At 38.2% G+C, this 26938-nt stretch overlaps 2 protein-coding genes and 1 long non-coding RNA gene across 3 annotated transcripts in view; 1 reads left to right on the top strand and 2 right to left on the bottom strand.

Moving 5' to 3' along the window:
* LOC306847517 overlaps positions 1 to 26938 on the bottom strand; it is a 779007-nt gene that overhangs the window by 506956 nt on the left and 245113 nt on the right. The gene's annotated exons all lie outside the window — the stretch shown is intronic.
* Positions 6005 to 15233, top strand: LOC306846790 (proteasome subunit beta type-2-like). The gene is made up of 6 exons (XM_079380402.1): positions 6005 to 6236; positions 7368 to 7490; positions 7859 to 7929; positions 14316 to 14478; positions 14568 to 14617; positions 15053 to 15233. Exons 1-6 carry the CDS (start codon positions 6146 to 6148, stop codon positions 15152 to 15154), a joined length of 600 nt encoding a protein of 199 aa, XP_079236528.1. The 5' UTR covers positions 6005 to 6145; the 3' UTR covers positions 15155 to 15233.
* On the bottom strand, positions 16155 to 25643 carry LOC306846789 (transcription factor AP-2-epsilon-like). The gene is made up of 7 exons (XM_079380401.1): positions 25515 to 25643; positions 23052 to 23501; positions 21082 to 21136; positions 18418 to 18649; positions 18214 to 18332; positions 17776 to 17914; positions 16155 to 16864 (listed from the first exon to the last, which is right to left on the bottom strand). The coding sequence occupies exons 1-7, from the start codon at positions 25557 to 25559 to the stop codon at positions 16603 to 16605; spliced, it is 1302 nt and encodes a 433-aa protein (XP_079236527.1). The 5' UTR covers positions 25560 to 25643; the 3' UTR covers positions 16155 to 16602.

Genomic DNA, 26938 nt, shown 5'->3' with positions numbered 1-26938 from the left:
ATATGCAGCACATAGAAAAAAAAACGGAAAATATTTCTTCAGTTAGGATAGTGTTGTTTTCTGTCCGAAATCTGTCCAGGATTTCGCGCGCAACCCAATGTTTTGGCGCTTCTCGCAGTTTTTCTGAAGACGTTTTAAACAGCACTTAAAGTCGTTGTTCTGTAGTAAAGTTAATTCATGACAGCAGCCCTATTTACGTTTTACCGATGAGGTGTCAGAATAAGGCTACTGTTGCCATAGTAACTTCTTTAGGTAAAAAATAATCTGAGTTAGAGCCCATTAAATTTTAGGCCCAATCTAAGTTAAGTGATTACTTGGAAACTATGTTAAAACATAAAATCATACAGGTTTGCAACACCCAAAAATGAAAATTCTGTCATTTATGAACTGTTCCAAACCTGTATGATTTTCTTTATTCTGCAGAACACAAAAGAAGATATTTTGAAGAATGTGGGTGCTTTCTATTGACTTCCATATTTTTCCCTAAGTAGGCCTAAATCTCAAATTCTTCAAAATATATTCTATATTCAGCAGCAGAACAACAAAAATGATACAGATTCCACTCTTAAAAATAAAGGTGCTTCACGATGCCATAGAAGAACCTTTTAATCTAAATGGTTCTATAAAGAACCTTCAACATCTGAAGAACCTTTCTGTTTCACAGAAGGTTCTTTGTGGCGAAAGAAGGTTCTTCAGATTATAAAAAGGTAAGAAAGAGAAGGTTCTTAAAAGAACCTTTGACTGAATGGTTCTTTGTGGAACCAAAAATGGTTCTTCAATGGCATCGCTTGAAGAACCTTTATTTTTAAGAGTGTAACAGTTTAAATCATAATAGAATTTAACTTTTTTGGTGAACTAGGCTATTCCTTTATTGAGGACAGACTTCATTTTACTAATTACCCGTTTTTAAGAAAACATTTAACTAATCTACATTAGAAACTGTCCCTTGTGATTCAGTGTTATTTCTACTATCCTGCTTTTAAGGCCCCTGGGATGACTCTGAGAGGAAAATAAGTGATGGGTTGTTGATCCTGATAGCTAGTTCAGCAGTGTTTTTTTTATGTGACTCGGTGTGTCTTCACCCAGAAAAAAAATAAAAATAAAAATAAGTCAAAAGCCGCGCTGTATAATGTAGGCAGTGGGACAAACTGCTGAGTGAGAAGGTCCCCGCTGGGCGCGAATAACAGCAACGGTGAGAACGTCTCTGCACCCGAGGAGATGAAGTAAGATACGGGTGTGCTGCAGGATGAAACACCGTTCTTATGATGCGGAGCCGCTGATTTTGCGCCCAAAATAAAGAGAGATATGATATAGGTTGAACTTAAGAAAGTATCACCGCTGTGACAGCAAACACGAAACTGTACTTAAATATGCATCACCGCTCTCAAGTTCTACCATGAGCTAAATTCAAACATTTTCAACATATAGGCTAAAATGTTGTAATATGTTCGTAGCTATAATAATAAAAAAAGTAGAACAAACCAAATGCATTTATTTATTTATGTAGGCCTATTATTCATCCGTCTATAGGCCTAGTCTATCTATCTATCTATCTATCTATCTATCTATCTATCTATCTATCTATCTATCTATCTATCTATCTATCTATCTATCTATGTCGGCTATTAGCTATTGGCACGGTTTCTATTCCGATACTGGGCTATGTAACAATATAATTCTGTTTTTATTTGTGTAATAATTACATATTTCATAGGCTATGTGTCTCAGAAAATACTTTTAGGCTAATGGCCTATTTTGTCGAAACGTGACCTATATTTTTAATCCTGCATTGCATTTTTGCAAAGGTTTAGGCCTATGTGGCATAATTCCAGAATAAAATTATTTCCAACGTAAAATTCGCAATTATTCAAGTTGTTAGTGCTTAAAATACCTATGACAAGCGAAAGGAACTGGTTGCATTAAACATTCCTCAACACGAGGGGGCAATATCAGTTACATTCAAGTGAATAGGCATCACTGTTGGTAACTGTGTCCCTTCTCATGTGTGCCCTCAAAGATTTTAAAGTTTCTTTCTCTGTCTTTCTTACCTCTCCCCTCATCTTTCCCTCTTCATGATGCAGTGTGACAGTGAAGTAGCCCCTAGCACTCCACTGGCGTGGAAACAATCAACTTGGACAGAGAAGGGGTGGCAGAGAGTCAGGGGGATGTGGACAGCCTTGGGGGTCATGCATGATAAAAAGGATAGATAGATAGATAGATAGATAGATAGATAGATAGATAGATAGATAGATAGATAGATAGATAGATAGATAGATAGATAGATAGATAGATAGATGATAGATAGATAGATAGATAGATAGATAGATACGTAATAAAGGTTTGGTGAAAACAACTTGTCTTGATTCAGTTTTGGTTGTGTTTAATAATCTGCTAGAGCCTAGTAGACATATTGAAGCCTGTTGGTTTAAGTGGGATCAGCTGCCTCGTCTGCTTTAACCAGCTAATAAATATGAAAACAGCGGGTTTAAACTTTTATTCGTTTGCTGCTTGAAAGGATTATACCCCTCTATGGAGTCCCATGTAAATCTCGAAACCTCATAATGGCCAATGTTGCCCCATAAAAATGTGTTGAACAAAGGCGCTTGAATAGAGGCTCTTTCACGCATAAGGGGGTTTTCACAGGACTTCATTGACGACGGGTCGACCACACCACGCCCCGCGATAATCTCTCTGCCGGTGAAAGCGCGCCTCAGAGCGGCAGGTGCGTGTGCCAGGCACGGGGGTCACAAGGCCGACAGTGGTGGGGGAGCTCGCCATGTCAAATCCTCCCAGCTGCCGGTAGGAATTTTTTCAGAGGCTGTCACTTCCATTTAGCTTGCTCTTTTTCACCCCTTCAGATGAAGTGGTCCCTCTCGACCGGGTTGCGTGCCCAGGTCCTGTGGACGCCCTCTGCCACTTAACAAAAGCAAAGCGACGCTAAACGACGACAGGCCGGAACAATGAATTCAACCCGGCCTGCTCTCAGCACCGTGAAATTGCAGATTAAACCGAAAAAGCGGTGCCGGTGACACCGGCGTTGCGGTTTATCAAGAATGCAAATGTGTAAATTGCAATGTTGAACACGCTTACATCACGGCTGACCGTATTTCCCTGATGCAACCTTTGTTCACAGTCAAAGTTTTGACTATAAACTGAAAAGGCATGATTATATTACAGCAACACATTGGATGTGGCAAGTCGTTTTAATTTTTTTCCTTCAAAGTGTTATCTATTGCAGTTCACTTCATTATGCTATACTGAAGCTGTCACTATTCCAATATTGACTAGTAACTAACTATTCAATTGCAAATGTTTGCCAAGTCAAGTAAAGGGCATTACTATGCAGATTGTGTCAAAGCAGCTTCACAATAAACGGGAAAATAACAGTGTTATTGCTACAGAATTAATTAATAATGAAACAAATTCAATTTCAGCTGTGAAACAGCTTCAGCTAATTCAAATTTTGTTTTCACCTGATAGTTTCAGTGCAGTTTAATGGATAATAATGCTCCAAATTGTCTTTTAATCCATTGAATTTATGTGCTGTTCACTTTCAACTATTCCAATTGTTACAGGTGCCTATTCCAGTTCTATTGTAGCTCATCCCAGTTACTTGTAACTATCTCAAAGGTAGTGTGTTTTTCAGTTTAGTACCTAGTGCAGTTACACTTGTTTTTTACTTGTTTAGTCAGAATGGCTATACTTTATAGTTCAAATAAAAATCTTAAACTACGATTTAAGTAGGTGCTACTGTCTCGAATAGTAGTTATTTAGTAACTAAAAATATATATAAAGAATTCTGGTCAAGAGGTGAATAATGCATATCAAAAATAGAGATTTAATTAATAACTAAAGCTCTAGTAAAATAAAATTAGATACTTGTCTGTTGTAAAGAATAAACAACCCATTGTGTGATCACAAATCCCACCACACACACTCAGCATTTGAACTATTTATCACAGTGAAGACTGCAACCTTCATATTTCTCATCCACTGATTGAAGTGGGGCCCACACAAAAACCATGAATACTATTAATTTGCTCTGCCCCTTTCATGCACCACCTATATTCTTAATCTGAGTTCAAAACATACCCTACTTTTAACAAACTACCCTTGGGCTATGAGTCCATAATCCCCAAACTCAGACGAGTCCCTCTGGAGCCAACGTGTCTCTTAATGCTCAGCGCTGTTCTTTCTCAGCAGAGTCTCTGGCTGAAGAATTGATCTCAAAATAGGACAATACCACCCATCATTTTATCTGGACGGAGCAGAAACTGTGCATTTTTTCCCCTCCCGAATACTAATCTGAACTCATATATTACAGTGCTCAAGCACTATTTTATGTTCAGATGACAAAAAACTAAAATGTCAGTTAATGAGTTCAAACTGAATGAAAATGAAACACCACCATCCAGACTTTAGATATTCCAAAGTTGGAATAATCCTTAAACAGCCAGGGGCCCCAATTATAGCTTATATATTTGCACCAGTGTGCAGCGCGTGTCTCACAATTGCTGAGAGTGCACAACAGCGAGAGCAGCGATGGCAGGAATTGAGCCAACAACTACCAGGCACAAACCAGATGCACCCGAGAACCAGACTGGTAGTGCCTAAATAAAGAGAAGCCGCGGAGAGAGAGGTGTATAGATTTACCAGATAATATGCAGGGAACGTGGCGCATGATGTATGTCACAGTGTGTGTGAGTGTATTAGTAGTCAGAGCACTGGGCCCCGGAGGCGATTCCTGTGTGTGCTTGCGATAAAGGGGGAACTGGAGGAAGTGAGGGAGGGTGGGGAGCAAGAGAGAGAGAGGGAGGAATAGTTCGAATTGGAGAAGGATGTGGGTTGGTGGAGGGGTGGGGGAGTCAGAGACAGAGAAACGGAGAGAGAGAAGTTGAAGGGGGGGAAAACAGAGTGAGCAACCAGCAGAGCTCAGAGCTTTTATGATGCTGTCAAGATTCCTGGATTTTGTCCCCATCGGGCTCTCTCTCTCTCTACCCCTTTTCCTCACATGAAAAGAGGGGAAGAGTGTCTTGGCAGGGTAATTAAGAATGGCCTCTAAACACAGAAGTATGGCAGGAACACTCCAGATGAAAGTAAATGATTAAAATAATTACAGGCGCAGAGCTGACGAGCCGGAGTGCAGGGTGGCCGCCGGACATTTGTCGGTAATTAGATAATTAATCTGAATGCAAATGATGAGTCCTAACGAAGCAGTCAAGCTGAACCAGTGACAACTACCAAAAGAGAGAGATGGGGAGAGAGGAATACTTTCATCACATGATACACAATTTACTGTCGTAATAAATTCTAAAGCTGCAGTTCTGCACAATATATAAACAAAACTAGTAAAGACTGAAAGCTCTCAGACAAATGAAGATATTATTTTTCTCACTATATATCTAAATACGATGAAGTGTATTAAATGCACCAGTATAGGAAAGGGACACAAAGAGGCAAAACTAATGAACATGAATGGGAGTCTTTGTAGTGGTTGGGGGCTATAGAAGTTCCTACTGCAGCTGAGGGTATACAAGATCTGAAACCCCTACTGTCTAGACAACATGATCAATCATTCATATTCACTGAAGCTATTCTATGGGAATGGAATATGCATAACATTATACATTTTTACTAATGCACTGCAAAACATAGGCCTATAATAAAATCACAAGTCTTTTTTTAATAGGTTATCTATCTATCTATCTATCTATCTATCTAGAGAGACTTTGAGATTTAATGAAATCAAAGATTATAATTTCAATCAGATGTCATATAACTAGCCTATTATAGATATTAATTACCTTTATTTTTCCAGGTCTGAAAAACACCAAAAACTATTTTATATTTCTTTATATTTTGACCAGTGACCATAATATTGTGCACTCTGTAATATTCCCCAAGAGTTTCTGTGCCTGCACACACCAGACAGAGAAATTGTCACTTTGTAGTGCTTACGCTAGTTTACCATGTGCATAAACAGATCATCACGTGACAGCAGAGCACGCACTCTCTGATGACGTCTGAAGAGTGCGCCGCCGTTGAGCTCCATTCAGGTTTTGCTGTGTAATATCTGATTGAGCTACGCTGTTAGTCTACTTACTGATCAGAGTGTGTTTTTTTGCCTCTAAACTCGGTCCGCAATATGGAATACTTGCTCGGGATTCAGGGGCCAGACTTTGTGCTGGTTGCCGCAGATAATGTAGCAGCCAGCAGTATAATCCAGATGAAACACGGTGAGTTTGACGTGTAGTAGCATGTTAGCAGCATGCTAACCGGCCAGATAACAATTCATAATAATCTATAAAAATGTTGTAGACCACAATAATTAACCACATTTCAATGTTTATACATATCTGTCTTAATTACATTTAAATATGGTCACCACTTCTGAATATATGGCAATTGCTAAGAAGTTTTAGCCATAGTAGCTACCCCGTGCTAACACAGTTTGTGCGTTGAACTGATTTGCATATTAATATAGTCAAATCAGCCTATTAAACTTAATTTAGAATACACTTTTAAACTTCAACGGGAGCAACACGTCAGTAATTATATTGTGATTATTCTCGAGTATCAGTTGAGCGTCTTCGGATGAGTTTGCGATTTATTTGTGAAAGTGAAAGTGAGATCGCCTCCAAACCTCCATAGGTGCGAAGGAGGAATATTAAAATTCAAGTTATTCACCACAAAGAAAACTCTATAATGTAAAATTAGTGTTGCTGTTTATGGGCTAGGTTAAAACTGAACCTTATTTCATCCAAGACCCATCATATTAGACTTGGAAGTTTTTAGCAGATACATATAGTGAAACTTTGCTGTCTTTATTTTTTGTGAAAACGGAGTAAAAATGTTCCATATACAAAATTTTGTCCAGCGCCCTCAAGAAGAGCAGTGTCCCTCCCCCTAATACGGTTGTGGCTAGAAGGGATGCAGCAAAAACCGGAAGCTAACAATAAATAACCATTTCTACTTCTTAGATTGTGTTTTATTAACGTCTACACCTACCCCTTACAATAATGCATAAACAGTAATTATTGTTGTACATTCAGAAAAATTATGCTATATTGATGTGTCCATGCCCAGTAAATTTAGCTGCATGTATCTCTTCTACCCTTAAATCCCTAATACCAGCTGCGTCTGACAAGCAGTAGCTAGTAGAAAATAATGCATTTTATTGTGAACTGAAGGCCATTGACTATATCTATAGCAAGAAGAAGCCCCGGTTTCTGTTTCCACAGAAAATGTCAATACAGGAGACTGTACAGGTCCGGAGGTCAAATAGACCACCAATTACCACCAGACTACCAAAATGTGTAAGAGTTGTGTTTGACATAATATTAAGATGACTTGTGTATATTTACCAGATTATGACAAGATGTTCAAGCTTAGTGAAAAGATCCTGCTCCTGTGTGTGGGTGAAGCCGGTGACACAGTACAGTTTGCAGAATACATTCAGAAAAATGTCCAGCTTTACAAAATGAGAAATGGTAAGCGTTCATTTTTCTTTTCTTTTTCTGAAGGTTCGGAAACCTGACTCTTTTGTCTGGTAGTGTGTGTGTTAATGATTGTAATGGAAAGTATCCTGAAATCACACTCCTGTATAGAGCGTCAAGCTAATACGCTGTCTTTGTTTTGTTGTTTTTAACTCTAAACGTCATTCACATGAATTTCTGGTAGTAATGAAGATAATTTCAGTCTTTAATTTAGAAAATTTCGTATACTTTTTCATTTTACGTGACAAAATTATCATTAGAATTGTACTTTGTTTAAAATCTATCATAATCTGGATATGTGCTCTACATTGCAACTTTTTCTGTTGTTTTCTGAATTGTTTCTGGCATATTTTTTTCTTCAGGGTATGAGCTCAGCCCAGCAGCTGCTGCAAACTTCACAAGGAAAAACCTAGCAGACTATCTGCGGAGCCGGGTTGGTACAGAATCTCTGCGTTCAAGCCCAGAATGTTCTATGATCTGTGAATGCACTTTTACATCTATAAATATTTGATAGTTTGTTTCCAAACCTTCATTTTTCAATAGATTAATTACACATTGTGTAGACCGGTGATTTCCAACCTGAGATGCATCTAGAAAGGATCAAACATAGGGTTACTTGTAAAATGACCAAAAAGCAAATCATTTTCCACTTTCTATTCTAACTACACTTGAAAAATTGCAAGAGTTGATCTACATTATTCAAAGGGGTATACAGGAAACCTGTGTGAAAACAAAAATGAAACGCTTTATTTTATGCAATAGATAGTGTATAGTGACCTAAATACACCACTGTTCAAAAGTTTTGGGTTGGTAATTTAATGTCGTAGAAATATTATTGCAATTTTAAATATGTTTTTTCAGTTTTATTATATTTTAAAATGCAATTTGAGTACTTTGAGTGTTTTCAGTAGCCATTACTTCAGTCTTCAGTGTTACATAACCCTTCAGATATGTTTCTTATTATTTTCAATGTTGAAATAAGTGCTTTTTAATATTTTTGTGGAAACCGTGATTTTTTTTTCCATAATTCCATTTAATAGAAATATAAGCATTTATTTAAAAGTAAAATATTTAATAATATTATAAAAGCCTTTGCTTTACATTTTTACATCCTTACATTTTTCATTTTCTTAAAAAAAAAAAAAGAATCTTGCTAACTCCAAACTTTTGAATGGTAATGTATACATCAGTTAAAAACACATTTTCAATCGCTTTTTCTTGCACATTGCTTTGCTTTCTCTCTTCAGTCCTTTTGTCGTCAGCAAAGCGATGTGTGCCACAGACTATATCTGAATGCAGCCGGTGTAAACTTAAAAACAGATGCCAGTATGTTTTGAATGTGTGGAGGTGATATAAGGTCTCAGAGGTCGTTGACACCTGCGCCTCCTATGTAATGTGATCCTGCTTATACGATACATTCTCCAAATGTGTGTGTGCGTGTGTTAAACTCAGGGCAACATAGAGTGCACCCATCTGTGTAAAAATGGGCTTGTCACCATCCTTACTCTTTTGTCTGGTAGTGTGTGTGTTAATTTGTTAGGAAGAGTGTAACTGCCTCCTGTCACAATAGCAGAGTGGAGAAAATGATTACAAAAAACAATTAGAGCAAGCCAAAAGGGGGAAAAAGTGGGAGGGGTGGTCTCTTGGGGGCTCAGAAAGTGCTATAAGTTCATATATCCGCACGTTTTTAGCTCGTCTTAATATAAATGCTACTTGCTCACAGAACTAGCGAATAAATGAGTCAGTTTCAATATTTTTCCTCAAATGTGCCTCAAAGCAAGGAACGTTGACTAATAGATTTTGTTCACACATTGATACTTGCATATACTGCCTTAATCCACTGTGTGTTACAATATTCAAAGGAAAGTCTCAGATTCTTCTTTAAAATAAGGATTATGGGTACAACCTTGCATATTATTTAACCCATTTTATTTGTGCTTAAACCCTTCGGGGTTTAAGTGAGAGAGATGTCATGCATGCTTTAAGGACCAGGTTTCTAAAAAAACAACTGGGCCTTTGGGGCTCCCCTGGAGTGGCTCCTCAGACAGATCTTTACGTAGAAAGAAAGAGGCGGCAGATGCTCAGATAGAGTCCAACGTACTGTTCGAAACTGGCGTTTTACAGCCAAGTAAAACCATTTTTTTTATTTTTTTTATTTTAACCATGTGCTGCATCCAACATCCCCTTAAGCTCTCTGCAGAACAGTCCAGCAACAGTTTGCCATCATTGGCACACATAAAACATTATTGGCTGCTTATTCTCTCCCAGCACACTGGCACAAATAATTACTGGTGCCATATTGCGAGGCATTCCCCTGTTCCGCTACAGATGAACAATTAATACGGCAGATTGGGCAGAGATGCCAAAGAGGAGAACATGTCCTGGGGCAGTGGGCAAAGGGATGGGGAGCGCAGGAACAGAACATGAAAGCGAAAGGCAGGATGAATGAATGATATGGTACAATTATGAGTCTCTGTACGAAGCTTTTGTTTGGTGTTCCTCAGTTTTTGTAACTGGGACTCAGGTGAGAGGAAAGGCTGTAATCTTTGAACCATAGCTCATGAGGTTGGTGCAGAATGTGGGAAACAGGTGTTGAGTTTATATGGAGGGGAAGATGACACTCAGGGGAATTTCGTACAAACTCAAACCTTGTCTTTCAACAAGCCCCTGTTGCTCTAAACCCTCCCTGCTGGGAGTGAAGCATATTGCATAGGTGAGCTTCTCTAGGGGGTGTTTACTTACCCAAACGTGCCCCAGAGACCCGCCGAGAACAGGGGGATGGCCCAGATCAGATTAAAGCCTCTCAGGTGAGTTGAGGTGGAGCTGCTGCTGTCTCATCCACGCTGAAAAGAACTGGACATGATGCTATATATTCACATTTGCACTCTTAAAAATAAATCTTCCAAATAGGGGATTTCACATTGATTCTATAGAACCATTTTGGCTTCCCAAAAGAACCTTTCAGTAAACAGTTCTTAAAAGAACCGTTTTGTGTGTTTGTGCGTGAAGAACATTTTTCTGTTTCAAAGAACCATTTTTGGGAATTTAAAACGTTCTATAGATGTTAAAGGCTTGTAAAAAAAAAAAAAAAATAGTAAATTTGTTTTAAATAATTGAACTTCCATTTTTTGTGCTAGGCTGTTGATATGTGGAGTGTTTCTTAGGCCACGTTCACATGAAGCCAGAGTTTGGAAAAGTATGGCAAAAAAAAAAAATGAAGGCAGGGTATGAAAAAGTATTTGTTTTTCCAGACTTTGCCCCGGTTTAGTTTTTTATAATAGAAAATTAAGAATTTATTAAAAATAAATTTATTGTACAAGAAGTCAGTCAAAATACGACTGAATGAATTCAAGGTGCACTTTTTCATTATGCAAAATTGCAGGTTATAAGCATTTTGGGTTTCTTCTCACAATGTTCCCCCAATGGAGCCATGTTAGCCTCCTCTGGATATGACCTGTATTACATAGCCTTAAGGACCTTTGCAAAAATAAAAAAATATACAGACTTTTATGTGCATACAAGAAACTTGGCATATAGAACAATGCACACTGAGCCGTCTATTGTGCCATCAGCCCATTCTACGGTGTGGTCTCTTGGCCTCAACAAAGTATGCATTAAAGAGACCTAAGGCCTTGAAATATGGCATACTGACCTAACAAAGGCCAAATTTTAAAAACTTTTTTGCAGTACCTGTATTTTTATAGACCCTTGAACTTGTCATGGTTTATGTGCCACCACAGAGGATGTGTTAAATTGGGCATTAGGCCTTGATAGAGGTGCTACCATAAGAAAAGACTAATTTTGAACAAATAGATGTTAAATTCATGTGCATCTATTCTCTTGTTTTATTCATAGTAATATGGCAGTGATGCACAAAGGAAGTAGGTTATATAAAAAAAATTATGCGTAAGCATGCAAACAAATTCCCATACGCATGTGAACAGTTTCAGTAGGGCACAAAAAAGTTTGTGTACATGTAAAAGTCAGGGTTTTTTTTATTATTTATAGGTGCTCTGTATGTTGTCACTTCAAGAAAATCTATGAAAAAAAAATCCTGAGAAAATAAAAATATTTACAGATGACTGTACAATATACCAGATATAAAGTTGAAAATACTGCTCTATGAACCATTTATGTTAAATATGGTCTGAAAGTCTACTGAGAGGTTTGGAAATGTGAGTCTGGAAAAGTTTGGAATTTTGAAATGGAAAATGTGTAGGAACCCTGTATACAGCTAAACACATCTCCGTGTGGACGGGCCCTTAGAATATCAAGCCAAAAGAGCTCACAAGGTTCTAAGATATTCCGATAGGCTCAGATTCCTCTTTTATTTTTTTCACCTGTTTTATCGTCCACCAGCTAAAAAGAATTACATTTAGTTGCTTAGAAAAATAAGATCACTCTTTGAAAAGAGTTTCTGAAAGCCCATTGAGTGTTTAAAGAGCCATTACTTGGACAAACTGGAAGTCTAGTCTGAATATTTAAGCCCAAAATATACTGTTTTTTTTTTTTTTTTTTTTACACGTACATGCAACTCAAATTTAATGGGTACAAAGACATTTTTATTGTTCATAACTTCCGGAGAGAAAAATTGCAGACACTAGAAACTTTCTAATGTGCATTTTGACCTCCTGTCTTTGCACACTTTTAAATGAAGCGACTGTGTGTATGCTATAATACACATGAAAAATAAAAACACTTGTGTTGTTTGCTTCAAAACGGTTTAAAAAAGACTTAAAGGAACCTTTTGTTGTTTTGTGTAATTTTGTGGTTTTGAAGCACCCTACAGTCGAGTGAGAGGAAGTTACTGTCCTAAATGTATCAGTGTAAGTGCTGTGGATAGCTGTACATGTGCATTTGTTGCTGCTATAAAGCAATCCACCCTTTTCACAGATTTTCGTACCCATTTACCATTGTCCCAGAACAGATGTTTTTGGGAGGAGTGTGAGAAAGAAACAGAAGCCATTTCTCCTTATTAGCAGTCAGTGAACCATCAGAATGATTTTTTTGAAATTGATATCTCAAGGTAAAAAACTTAGTTGCTTTAATTCATTAGTTAAGCATAAAGTTGATATGTTTGGGTTTCTCAAACACTCTTTGGAAGTCCTACAGATCTTACACTTGCACAATAAACTGTGAATTTTAACACTGGCAAAATGGCACACTTCACCTTTAAATCCACCCGATGGCACCAAATTTGGCCAATTGCAGTGGAGGCAGAATGTGGATTGAAATCTCCCTATCTGAGAACTGTGCAGCTGGGAAACGTGGGGGAAAGCGAATGTAGTTTCAGCCAAACACGGTTTTGAGATAGAGCGAGCGTGAGCAAGATAGAGGGAGGAAGAGCACTAAAAGAAGTTTTAATGAGAGCTGGCACTGCTCCAGGGCATAGGGGTGAGGGCGGGAGATGGAGGGGAGGAGAGAGGAGGTGGGTAGGTGATCGCGGCAGCAGGGGTGCCGTCTTCCTGCAGATGTCACACTGCTGGTGACACCAGCGACCCCCCCCCCCCCCCCCCCCCCCCCCCCAGACCGCTCCACACTCCCCTCCCTCCCCTTCTCTCCCCTTTCTCGGCTGTTTCACACCCCTCCCTTTGCTCTCCTCTCTCTCTTCTTCTCTCTCCCTCCATCTAGCCCATTAAAGTTTGGTGGTGGGTGGTGTTTTCAGTCAAATTTTTTGAGTCTGAATTTTGCAACATTTCTTATTCATTTCTCATCAAACTTTTGTTATTATACACTTTTTTTACATGACTCTGCTTGATTCTGATTGGTCAGATGCTGTCAAGTGTTTTCCCCCAGGCAGTTGATCTCTATCTCTACATAGGCCTAACTCTAGCTAGTTTCATGTCTCCCATATTGCGGAATCCAGTTTAAAAATAAATAAGGTAATTTTAACTTCTCACAATTCTGACTTCTGTTAATAGTTTAGATCTCGTGGCCTAATGGTTAGAGAGTCGGACTCGTAATCCAAAGGTTGCGGGTTCGAGTCTCGGGCCGGCAGGGATTGTAGGTGGGGGGAGTGAATTCCAGCGCGCTCTCCACCCTCAATACCACGACTGAGGTGCCCTTGAGCAAGGCACCGAACCCCCAACTGCTCCCCGGGCGCCGCAGCATAAATGGCTGCCCACTGCTCCGGGTGTGTGTTCACGGTGTGTGTGTGTTCACTGCTGTGTGTGTGCACGTTGGATGGGTTAAATGCAGAGCACAAATTCCGAGTATGGGTCACCATACTTGGCAGTATGTCACTTCACTTCACTAAAGAAATAAAAAAAAAAGTCAGAATTTTGAGAGAAAAAAAACTATTTACCTTTTTTATTTTCTGTGGCATAAAAAAAACAATTGTGAGATGTAAATTTAGAGTTTAGAGGAAAAATCTGAATTACGAGATATGAACTCAGAATTGTGAGAGTTCTGAATTCCAAGTTCATTTCTCACAATTCTGAGTTTAAATCTTAAGAATTATGAGGGAAAAAAGTCTGAATTATGACAGAAAAACTCAATTACAAGGCAAAAAGAATTGTGACACGAACAATCTGAATTATCTTTATTTTTCTATATTCTGTGGCAAAAAATGGGCTTCCATATTTTTCTTACATAATTTAAACTCAAATTAATACTCCGTGTCTATTTATTTATTTGGTCAGTAGCCATGTGATAAGCTGAAAAATGCACAGTCAGATTTTTATCATTTCAAAATAACCTCCACTTTTTGTCTGGTTTTATTTTGTGGTAATGACCTACTGAAACACATATCCGACTGTAATTACATCTCTTCGTTTTTTAATTATGTGATTAAAATAGCTTTTTTCTCTCTTTTTTTAGACTCCATACCATGTGAACCTGCTCTTGGCAGGATATGATGAGACCGATGGTCCGGGGTTGTATTACATGGATCACCTGTCAGCACTTGCCAAAGCCCCCTTCGCTGCACATGGATACGGTGCCTTCCTCACTCTCTCCATCCTGGACCGATATTACAGACCAGGTGATTCTGTACTTTCACTTATGAGGGTATAATTACTATTATTTTATTTACTGCGTTCTAATCCAGTTTTTCTGTTCTTCTCACTCCAGATCTGACTCGCGAGGAGGCTGTGGACCTGCTCAAGAAGTGTTTAGAGGAGGTAAGTTGCTCTCCATATGCTGGTATGTTCATCCATGTAATTTCATAATTATTGTTGATTGCTGTGGGAAGCATCACTATTACTATTGTCCGTACTAGGAGTTAGATCCAAACATATCCCATAAACTTCTCCAAATCCCACATTTTTCAAAAATTTCATTTTTTTTTCTGTGATGGAAAGGCTGAATTTTCAGCATCATTCTTCAGTGTCACATGATCTTTCAGAAATAATTTTTCGTGAAACATTTTCCACAATAGTTTGGCACTTGGCTCTGCCTTTGTGCCAAAAAGAACCACGTGTTCTTCAGAAAGTGTATTAATCCTTCTGTTTTGGTTCAGTGGGTTATACAAACCCTCTGAGCTATTTTGATCTTGGGTTTTGTCATGTTTGCGGCCTTTTATAACTGTTTTTGTAAATTTCCTTGTTCTCCAACAGCTCAAAAAACGTTTCATCCTAAACCTGCCTTCCTTCACTGTCCGTTTGATCGACAAAGATGGCATCCACGACATGGAGACGCTTCCCGTGGGCCCTAAATGAGCAACTACTGTTATTCACACTCTTTTGTACTGCAAATGTAACCCTCTGTGCTCTAATAAAAACATTGACCCCCTGTTAATTATACGGTCTTCTTATTTTCCTTCCTTTTTTTTGTTTTAAAAAGGAGAACATTTATTCAGGCTCATCATTTTGTAGATTTTGCCGTTTCCCACACCAAAACACACTCAAAAGTTTGCGGAGTACAGAAGTTGGCAAAGAGGGGAGAAAAAGGAGCGGCGTGCACTTATGCTATCTTTGGATGTGTACTTGTTTCCTCACTGCTTTGTACACAAGTGTTTTTGCACTCGCACGAGCGCGTCTCCTTTTCCTCGCTCTCCTCCACAGACAGGTGATTAATAAACATTAAACAATCCCTCTCTCCTGAACACACCGGAATCTAAAGGGACGAGCAGCATATGTTCGCCTGCAGGCAAAGAGAAATGCAGAGCAGCCCTGCTGAGTGTCAGAGAGATGAGAGATGAAGGGAGGGAGGGGGTCACGGCGAGGGGGAAGCGGGGAATTGACACTCAGGATGGGTACGTGTGTGCGCTTGTGTGAGTGAGAGCCGGCAGGGGGGCAGGTATGGAGATGGAGGCCCCTGAGCAGACGAAGAAAGGTAGAGTGACAGATGGGGTGAGAGGAGACAGAAGCGGTGGAAGAGAAGAGCCTAGCAACTGTTTAGCCGCGTTCGCTGACTGTAGTGATTGCCGAGCCCCCGGGGGTTAGTGGTCAGGACTGTTTTATCTCTGAGGTAATTCTGCCGGATTTGCCACTGTGTCACATTGAGGTTTCGGTTTGGGTTAATGTCACCCTGCCTTTAGCAAATGGGACTAGAAATTTCAAACATCCCCCTGGGTGTTCAATTTGTATCACGCTAATTTTGTAATCACGTCAGATTTGTACCATGCCAACAAGTCCATTTATGCAAAGCAAAAACCTGCTAGTTGTGTATAAAAAGTTGTGAGGGTTTTTTTCATCAGGAAGTCTTTCTCAGCATCAAGCGGTTGAATTCAGTTGTTGGTTTAATAATATATTACATTTACATTGCAATACGGCAATAAGAATAACAGTAACATTGATAATAAACATACTACATGAAGTACAAAATGACATTTTCAAATTTGTTTGTCAATATGTAATTACATTTACGCCCCCATCCTTAATTGTCCATGCCATCTTTTGATTGGTTTAGGGGCCCGATCTCCAGAGAACATGGTGTAGGGCTCCATGTAAGTCAAGTCATGGGGATCCATTGGGAGTTTGTGGTCCGCATGCAGCACGAAGCATCGTGGCATTTCCTCTTTCTCTGGAGATCTTGGATTTCATCAGAGACGAATGCAATCGGTTCGTACAGGTGCGAAACGGTGGGGTGAACGCACACATTCGTACACATAAATACACTCATACGCTCCTAAAAGTGAGGGAGGTAGTGTCTCTCTCCCTGTTGTTCATTTGCGGTGCTTGAGTTCCTTGTCATGGTGGCTTTTTCCTCCCCCCTCTCCTTTATCCAGCAGTTTTAGGGCCTCTAGCAAGTAACTCTGGAAGGCCGACAGGGCGGCGCAGATGGCGGGTGTGCCGAAACCGTGGGTGAGGAGGCTGAAGTGGGTCAGGCTGCTTTGCACCCCGGGCTCCAGGCAGGGGTTGGGGCGACTGGCGCCCAACGGCGACCTGTCCTGCGACATCAGGTCCACAAACTCCTTGCAAATCTCCCTGAAGACATGAAATGAGAGGTGAGCATGAGTACGCCATGCGATATCTTTAAATAAACCGTTACGATTGGCTTGCAATAACTGGCTGAAAGCAGTTTCAGTCAGTTATTTTACTAAAGTTTGTGTCAGGGGTTTTCAAACTGGGGCCCCCAGAATTTGCTGAGGGTTAAAATAATTTTGTACAAATTTAAAAAAACAGCCAAAAATGTGAGATCAATCACAATTATTTTTTTCTACTGACTACCCTAATTGTATGCTTTTCTTTGGGTTTGTTTAAAAATGATAATAAAAATATTTAGTAAAAGTTCTCAGATTTTACATATTTTAGATATACATATATACTGTAGGCTATGTACATATGACCCATAGAATCCCTTTTTATAATATAAAGGCAGCCATATATTATCATGTATAAAAACTTAAGACTCATTTATTGTTATTATATTATTTTAGGATGTTAAAAATATGTAAAATATTTACATTTTACATACAAATTATATATACACACACACACACACACACACAATACATATATATATTAGTTATTGTTTAGGTAAACATGAAGAATAGTATAAAACTAGGGTGGTTGATGGAATAAAATTATTGTGATAGAGCAGTGCATGGACAAAATACAATTTTTAACTTTAGCACTCTCGTGGGACCCACTGGACCCCAGTTTGAAAACCCCTGATACAGACTTCAGTAAAATAACTGAGACTGTTACATTAGAGAAAAATACCTGGTTTAAATATGAAATATACCTGAGTGCTTCACATTTGTTTCACTGTTCAAAGAATCTATACATTTAAGTATATCTACGCCATTCAAATGTCTTTATTATGATTGAAATGACTTGTTCCTTTTGAGTAGGTAGAAGTGATTGAACCGCTTGTAGATCTCGGCAGAACTCACTTGGTGGCCAGCAGCATACTGCGTCGTGTGGGCAGCTGATCTGGGTCGGTTTGTCTGCACAGATACTCTGCTGTGGCCCGGGCGGGGAACTCGGTCTCGCACACGTACCCGAAGTCCCGTGCGAGATGAACCGCCTCACCTGAGAAGAGCGTGAAGATTGAAAAATGGAACTTGAATGCGCTGACTGAAAGCTTGAGGTGATAATAGGCTCTCGAACGTTTAAAAATGACTTCCTAGGCACTTATAATTTTAAGGTAACACTCGCTGGAAGATTATTGCTTCACACTGACATTAACATCTACGTTCTCGCCATAAGTGACTGATTATATAGTGTGTGTGCTGTGTTTGGGACAATTACTGCAGCAAGGACGAGGTGGTGTCTCAGCAGTAGACATAATCTGATTGTGTATGTCTGGTTTTTATTAAACGTTTCAGTACCTTCCACCAGCGCTGTGAGGAGTGTGACGTTGGCTGCCTTTCGCCGACCAGCAGGCAGGTTGAGGCCAATCTTATCCAGACGTTCTCGCAGACAGCGGCCTCCGTTTTTTGACTTGGCTCTGAAGGAGAACAGGTAGAAAAGATTTATACCTCAGATTCATCCAACACATCTGCTGTTCTTCTTTCTCCATCACTTCCATTCACCTGCGCAGGACTCCTCCGAGCAGTGAGGCATTGAGGCACTCAGGTGGTGCCAGGCGTCTCTGCACTTCTCCAACTGTGACTTTGTACTTAGAGGTGGAGCTGAGGAGCGACAAGCGGCCCGGGACAGAGCAGAAAACCTCTGCGGGGTTGGACACACTGCCCAGACCTAGGCCTTCTTTAGTGAAGGACAATGCAGAGACCGCTGAGCCATTTAGCTTTGATGGGACCGGAACTGTAAGAAGAAACAGAACACAGTTTAGGGTATATGTGCCAGAATTACTACAGGAGAGTGAAATCTTACTTTAAAGAAAGTGACGATTTATAAAAATGTGATAATTTGAGCTTTTGGATTTGCCCTTCTGTTCTAAAAACCATTTTAAGACGCTCTCCCACAGGTTGACATATGTTTAATTTCTGTTTCTCACTCTTATTTTCAAATGGGTGTTCCATCTCCATTGGGGGAAAGCTTTATTCCATCTGTTGTGCACACAGTAATTTTCACTTGTAGTGTTTGTAATTAAAGTTTTCTGGCTCCTTAAAAATCTGACTTTTAAATGAGCCCAACAATTACTGTCGAAAATAACACAATGTAATAAAATGGCAAACATAAAACAGAAAATTAGGCTGTTATGCATTAACCCATTTAAAGCAGACATTGTATAAAGATTTTTCCCCATTAACCAAGGCACAAAAAGGAAGGAGACACAAACCTCCATTCAAACTCTAATAATGATTAGTATTCTGGGAAGAACAGACTACCATTGGCTTTTAATTTGAGCTCAAGTATTTTTGTTACATCATTCCTAAAAACCTTCATTTGTTTTCATAAGATTAGCCTATATGCAGATGCTTAATCGAGCATTTGCTTATGCCACATCTGTGTGGGTTGGATTTTCAAGCACACTTCAATAGAACTAGAGAAAATGCAGAGTATGCATGCATTAGGAAAATCGGCTACATGGGTGTATGAATGATTCAAAACGTGGAGGGTTGGGGGAACATTCTGGCTATGAGAAAAAAAAAACCAAGGTGATTGACCTGGCTCGGTTGGTCTGTTGGCTGGTTTTAGAGAGATTTGGGCACCTTTAGCATGATTGGGCTAAGAGACCAGGTAAGCAACAGCTTTGCCAAGCTAGGAGACCATCTAAACTAACTCCAGCGTTAGTTTACCTAAATAAACCATGCTTTATTATAGCACTTTTTTTGTTTAAACACTGTTCACTATAAATACCATGGTTAAACTGGTTAGTGTAGCAAAACCATGGTTAATTCGTGGTTACCATGATTTATATATATTTTTTTTAACTATATCTAACTAACTATATTTTTGGTTTCATTTCTAGAAATACTATGGTTATGTTTTGTAAGGGTACACTAAAAAATGCTGGGTTGTTTCAACCCAACTTTGGGTCAAATATGGACTAACTTTTCTGGTAAAAATATAACAACCCCTCCACCCATATCCCTTCAAAATTCAACTAAACATTTAAGTATCAAAGTTCAAATTTTGTTTGTACTAAAACTCACAAACGCTCAAAGTCGTGTTTGTTTGAGGTACGTTTAAGTATCGCCGATTTCTCATCAAAAATGCAGTTATTTTCACTTTAATATAAATAACACAGAGACAACAGGCCTGTAAGTAGGCTTACAAAAATGAAGTAGGCCTTCTTTAAGATTGTTAGACACAGTAGGCTACTGACAGAAATTATTTAAAAAATCGGCTACCCTGAAAGTATCTGTAGCTATAATTCACATTATTCAAATGTAATAATCATCCATCCTCCCAAAAGTGAAGTCGAATGCTGAATGTTTATGAAGTGATACGCGCTCCCGTGTGTCTTCGACCATGAAGCAGCGCTTCTCTCCTCCCCCTTTCCAAGGATTGGCACATAACACATTGTGTTACTGTTTATATTATCATTATCCCTTATTGTAGAGATAAAATGCGCTGTAGTATTGGCTTTCTCCTCTTCGTGGGCGGTGTGCGCGTCTTCGTTACGCCCTGCTGTGCAGCACTGATTTGCGGACACAAACAAGCTCTGAGCGCGCGGCCGAGGTGCTGGAAGCATCTCACATAAGCTGTGAGAGCAGATCCGTTTATTCATGTAGGCTTTAGTTTCTTCTCGACACAGAAATCTCCCTACACCCATGAGTACATCATTTATCCATTCTGTTGCTCGGTAAATAAGCGAGATTTCACAGAGCACTAAATATATGCAATAAATCTAAAATAAATGCATTAGTAATTGATTAAATTATGCTGCACTGTAGAAAGTGATTTCAGAAGCTATACTCATTAACTATCCTCTGCATTTTTTTTAATGGTAAGTGGAAAGGAGTAGTGATGCTCTGAATTCTTCATAACTTTATTATCTGCTCTCTTCCTCCATTTCGCCTTTCTCTAATCCCCCTCTTTCTCTCATATGACCATGAACAGTTCATTAACAGCGACTGCCTTTAGGGTGAAGGCAGAGGCAGAGTGCTACAGGATTTCTTGACTTCAAATGAAATTGCAGAGCTGAATTATTTTGTGTGTGCGCTTGACTGCATCCTTTATGGTGTGTCTGGCCAGCCCATAAAATCTTTTTTTTATTTTTTATTTTTTCCCTAGCTGAAGAGGTCAGACCCCTCTTCTTTATATGCATCAGAGGTACAGACTCTCACCTTTCTTGATAACAGAATGGTCCAGGATCCCCAAAGCGGATGCCTCCTCCATACCCTGTTAAAACGAATAGCATATTGTTACACTATAAAATGTTTGAAAAACACTTGCAATTATTTATTTTCTTAATTATTTAAATTATTAGTATGATAATGGTAAAAAAATATTCCTGATTAAATACAGACTATGAATATATTAATTTGATCTGTATAATTATAATCAAAAACTGGTGATAAGACCACTCTGAATACTATTGAATAAAGTAATTTTAATAAATAATGTATTTATAAATATTTGTATTTATATTTTGTATTAGGCCTATATATTTTCCTTAATTTAAATTAGATATTTTTTTTAGATCTGAATAAAAAATACAAATAAAAAAAGCGGAAGGAATGAGAGATTTCATGACATCATATGCACCAGCAATATCATTTACAACATTTATTTTCTCCTCAGAAATAAAAGGGGGAAAGTTCGTATTGAGACGACGACTTTGCTTTTCTCTATTGTATTGTAACATGAAAGCAATGCATAAATAAAACAATACAGACAACTCAGATAGTTGTCCATTTAAAGTCGCAGGAATGGCCAAGTAAAAAAATAGTGTTTACGCTTATTTGTAGCTTTATGGCAAATTAAACTATCAGGCTTGTTCCTGTCTAACTCAGTTCTCAGAAATGCTTCGTATCATCAAAGAGAGTCCAGTTGTTTGTTGAATAATTGGCCGAGGAAACCGATTGGACGCGCTGTAAGTTTCCTGTGACAGACAGACACGAACTCATTCTGCACCTGCCCACTTCTGTTGCTTTCTCTACTGAAAGAGTGACAGAACAAGCCATCATGTAGCTCGAGCCGAAAATCAAACGAATTAAAAGCAGATTCTTAAGAATCTTATGTGGAATGGATAATTCTTCAATAGTGGCATTGACGTTTACCATCCTCTAGAAACTTATTTTTAAAATATAAATTATAGTGGCTTTAAACTTTCTTTATTGTACCTTTTTATGACTAATATCATTTTAAAAAAAATATTTTTATTTTATTCCTTAAGTAGCCTACAGTATTTTGCATCATGTTTTGCATATTATGTGTCATTACCATACCGTTCTTCTGGAGACTTTTAATTGAGAAAAAAACATTTGTACTTTTCTACAAAATTAACTGACTTTAAGTCCAAGGCTTATCCAACTTTTCTCTGAGAAATGTCATTACGATCTCACATCATTAGCATTACATATAATATCTCAAATCTAAACTATCAAACATTATAACCCAAATCCACTTTTGCATCAGATATTAACATTTTTAATTTAATTTTTTTAAAGATCAAGCGGTCAGAAAAGCCTATTGAAGAATCACGCACGTTTTAACGTGTACGTTTTCTTTATTTCAGAGGCAGTATTTATTTTATTTTTTAGCTTGTAATCTTTTAAATAACATTTTAAAATATGTATAAAAAATATGTATTTGTTTTAGACAACGAAATACACTAATAAAATAGCCTAGATTTTTTTTTAATCTTAAGTAAGGAAAAACAGTGTTTTATTATGTATTTCAAAGTAGCTAAATTAATTTTCACACAAGCACTCGAAGGGTCATCACAGAGGAAATATCACTTTAAAGCACTCATGCATAAAACAAGATTATATAAGAAATCATTGTTTAAGAAAATATTTACATTTCCGTTTGTAGCCTACAAAACATGTTTTTTTTATTATAGACACTTTTATTTAAATAAGTAGCCTAACAAAATAGATAAACAAATTATGTTATGAAGAGCCTGAACTGTGTAGTTTACATTTTCTGAAAAACAGCTGTAAAAATCTGTAAAAACATTCTTGAAATTTTTAAAACAATATCAATGCTTTCAAGTTTGATTGAGCATGATTCTTGCTCACTATTTAATGTTTGTTATACAGGGATACAATTAATTATAAAAATAAATAAATATAAAAGTGATTAAACTCACCTGAATGTCATCCAGACAGTGATGACCCACTGAGTGCATTCCCAGAGGACCTTCACCGAGCGCCGCTGCTCCTTCACCCAGTCCATGATGGAGCAGCCGCGGAACGCCCGGATACTCCCGCCGCGGATCTAAGCTCAGAGCGCGGTGTGACTGAGACAGAAGCCCCGCGTCCTCTGAGCGCGAGCGCTGGGAATGCCACGCTGCCTGCTGGTGCTGATGGAGGGAATTGATGGACGGATAGTGGTCCGGTAAATGCGGGTATCCGGTGTCTTGACTCTGGGAATAAGACAGTGAGGACTGGGGGTATGGAGGTGGAAAGTAGGGCGGCTGGAAGTCGGACGCCGGAGTGTGGCAAAGCGGGGGAGCCGAGGAATACGCTGCCTGGTTCAGCGAAGAGAGCTGCGAGAGTCGCCCGCTCGGAGAGGAGCTGGACAGTCCGTCCGCACGGTCCTGTGGGTAAAAAACAGTTTCATGAAAATCCATCATAACTTTGACAATTTATGCGTGCGCCATATAGCCAATAAAAATGACTGACAATAAACTTATAAAGAAAAGATTACATTGTAATCATAAAGTGTTTTCATCATGTCATAATTTATGCTGATCCCTGTATCCATCCATGTATTTTGTTACAGTGACTTCTGTCACTGTAACAAAAAACATTCCCATGTTTTTAGAGTTTCAATTTTCTTCATCAGTAATTAAAATCAAAGTGCAATGATGAACATCTTGGATATTTAAGATAGCAACTTGGCTTTTACATTTTAAATAGGGTATATGCAGCAATTAGGCCTCTTTGTTAATTATGAGCTGTGTGTAAATACAGTTATTGTTATTAGAATAATTTATTAAATTTACATGTAATGTGTGTAACTGTTATGTCAAATCTTAGGAAAGATAACTGCAGATTCTTTTTTTTCTGGATTTCTGGGTATTAAATTAATGGTTGTTAATCGTAGCCTATATTCGTTAGAATCATACTAATTAAAAATGCTAATAGCTTGACAAATGTTCCAGAGCTTTTTTCTGTGCCAGGTGTTTTAATGATGCCCACTGTTTTAAACAATCAGGATTGATAGACAGACAATAGATACAATTAATGCTGCTTTACAGGATTACAGGCACAGAAAAACACGTAGGCCTAATAATTTTGCTTTTTGTGCTTCTATAATTTTCCTAGCCATTTTCCAGTTTCTTGGATATTTTTAGTAAAAAATAATTTAAACGACTGAAACCCTGTAACAAATGAATGTGACAGCATCTTTCATTTCTACTTTTGCAGATAGGCTACTCATTTTATTTTTATTCATTTAATCTTTTATTTCTTTACATTGGTTTGTTTTATTATTTTTCAATTTAATATTAGATTTTTCTTCATCTAGGGCGAAAAAAAAAATTGATATCCGTCAAAATACTGAGTGTGGGAAACACCATCGCATGTGATAAAACAAATCAAACCGAAGTTTCTGTCTAGCCCTTTTCACCCACCGAGTTTAATGATTCTCTTTGTTGAAACGCAAGATATAACTTTCAAGTCACTGTAAGACAAAGACTAGTCTGTTATCTCCGTTTAGACCAATGGCAGCATGTGACATTTGCAATGAAACACTCCAGCACACTTTTGCGCTTCCATATTCTACGCACATTTAATACCATTGACCCGGATTACGCTCGCTCGTATGCGCTTTCATCTATACACTCATCGCAGCTGATATCACATGACAATCATCTCGATGAAGAGTCCAACAGATCATAAGAACTTTGCATCAGTTTAACTCACCATGGTCGAGTAGGTGTGGACTAACATCTGGACACAAGAGCTCCAATATGCCTTTTACGCGTTGAGTTGTACAGCCTCCTTAAAGCCTAGCAGTCAATAAAACCCGGGATCTCGATCCATTAACTAGACCTAGATAGTCCCAGTGATGTTCTCCTCTTTGGATGATGCTCTACATCAGACTGTCCCTGTTAATCACACCCGAGCGCTCTTATAGCGCTACACTAGGGGGGAGGGGTCGGGTAGACCACCTTAAAGGGACATTAATTAATTCTTCTAAATTAATTCATTCTCTGCATTTATTTGAAAAACCTTCTTCTTTTTATTACGTTTTCTTGCAGGTTAATAGTTCACTAAACTTTATGACTATTTGAAAATTTCCAAGGTTTGTTTAGCATATAATTAATTTTTATTTCTATAAACATCACAGAAAATAATGATAATAAAGTTTAGGTTCTTAGACTATTTTTATGCTTTATTTTTTCTACAAGTCCTACCAGCGATCATACCGAATTTTAGAAAATAAATCACATATTGTTTCTAAGTGCGAAAAGTATAGGCCTAGATTGTTTTAATCAAGTGATAATCTAGTTCTATAGTTCTAAATAAAGCTACAACAAAGTCTTTTTCAAATTTCTCTGATGCAGCTAAAGTTGAAACACTAATAATATTGAACTGAAGCCTACCTGTAAGCAGTAAGGTTCTGTCTTGGTCCGTGATTTCCACAACATGTTTTTGGATAAAGTTGTCGTCCTTTGTTGAATTCAAGACGGGAGAGAACAGACTATGTGCCCTGCGAGATGAACGGTGAGAGAGAGGTACCGGAGAGACTCGGGAGTTTTATTGACAAAAAGAGACCAGAGTTGAGAGAGAGAGAGATAGAGAGAGAGAGAGAGAGAGAGAGAGAGAGAGACGTATGCTGATGGGCGGAGGATAAACTTGGTTAGACAAAAGTGGGGGCAAATGGGATCCTGATTTTGGATGGCAAGACGCACTGAGGAAAGTTTAAGCGAAGAAAATGGGTTTCATTTCATTTTCATTTCAACACATTTTACGGTGCACAAATGCTTTCGCTATTCAGAATGTTTTGTAATTTTACCCTCAAACTAATAGCATCGTCATATTTTGTAGGTTTTGAATAAACAATGTCCACAATAAACCTCAATCAGGTAAAAGTCATCTTTATTACTATTCTCTGGCTAAGGGCATTTTTAACTAATGTCAGGTCGATGTTGCCACCTGTTCTAGGCCTACTAGCTACATGTTGTAATTTTATAGAATTAATTGCTGCTCTGTATGGCTACGTTTTTTGCTATTTCATTAATTGTTTTGTGTCACATTCTGGATATGTACCATGATAATGAATGCCATGTTTTTTTTTTTTTTGTAAATATGTTTGAAAACAAAATATGTTTTTGATCAAATAAGTTTAATAATTTTTCCCGAAGATGCCGTCTGTAGGCAGCACACTATATTTGCAGACACAGCCGCTAGGAAGCAGTAGCCTACTGACATCAGGGAGAACTTAAAATATTTTATATATAACTTTCAATCCCTTAAGCATTACGTAGTCATAAATGGTCAGTAACAAGTTACTACTAATTTGCTGAAAGGACGACAGATAATGCGTTGTTGCCATTTACAGTCGCGAGAGCAGTGTTTTTAAACGTGGCATGCTTCATTTGAAACGTTTTGTTTTAAAACCTCATAATAATTGAGAACCTACACGTTTGTACTTACAATATGCCGTTTTTCAAACCACAGAACTGTGAAAGTGAACTGCAAAAAAATCTAAAGCTAAAAACATTAAAGAAATGGTGATTGTAACCCAAAATGTTTACAATAAATAATGTTTTCTAACAACTGTTCTTGTGCAAACACTGTGAATTTGATTATGACAGTTTGTAACTAAATCTTCCTTGGCTGTTTGTGAATAACTATAGATTGCTGTAAGGATGCCATCTAGTGGACATACTCCCACACAACACCGGAAGGTCAGTGCAACAGATACATTTCAGATTACATAAATGCACCTTCCAAATGAATCAATTTTAAAGCAGTGAATTCCAGGTACGTTTGATCAGAATGTAAGAATCTAACTTTATGAATA

Source organism: Barbus barbus (assembly GCF_936440315.1).
Source record: "Barbus barbus genome assembly, chromosome: 27".
Lineage (NCBI taxonomy): Eukaryota > Metazoa > Chordata > Actinopteri > Cypriniformes > Cyprinidae > Barbus > Barbus barbus.
Note: the sequence above shows the minus strand (reverse complement) of the source record. Positions and strands in the feature narration are given on the sequence as shown.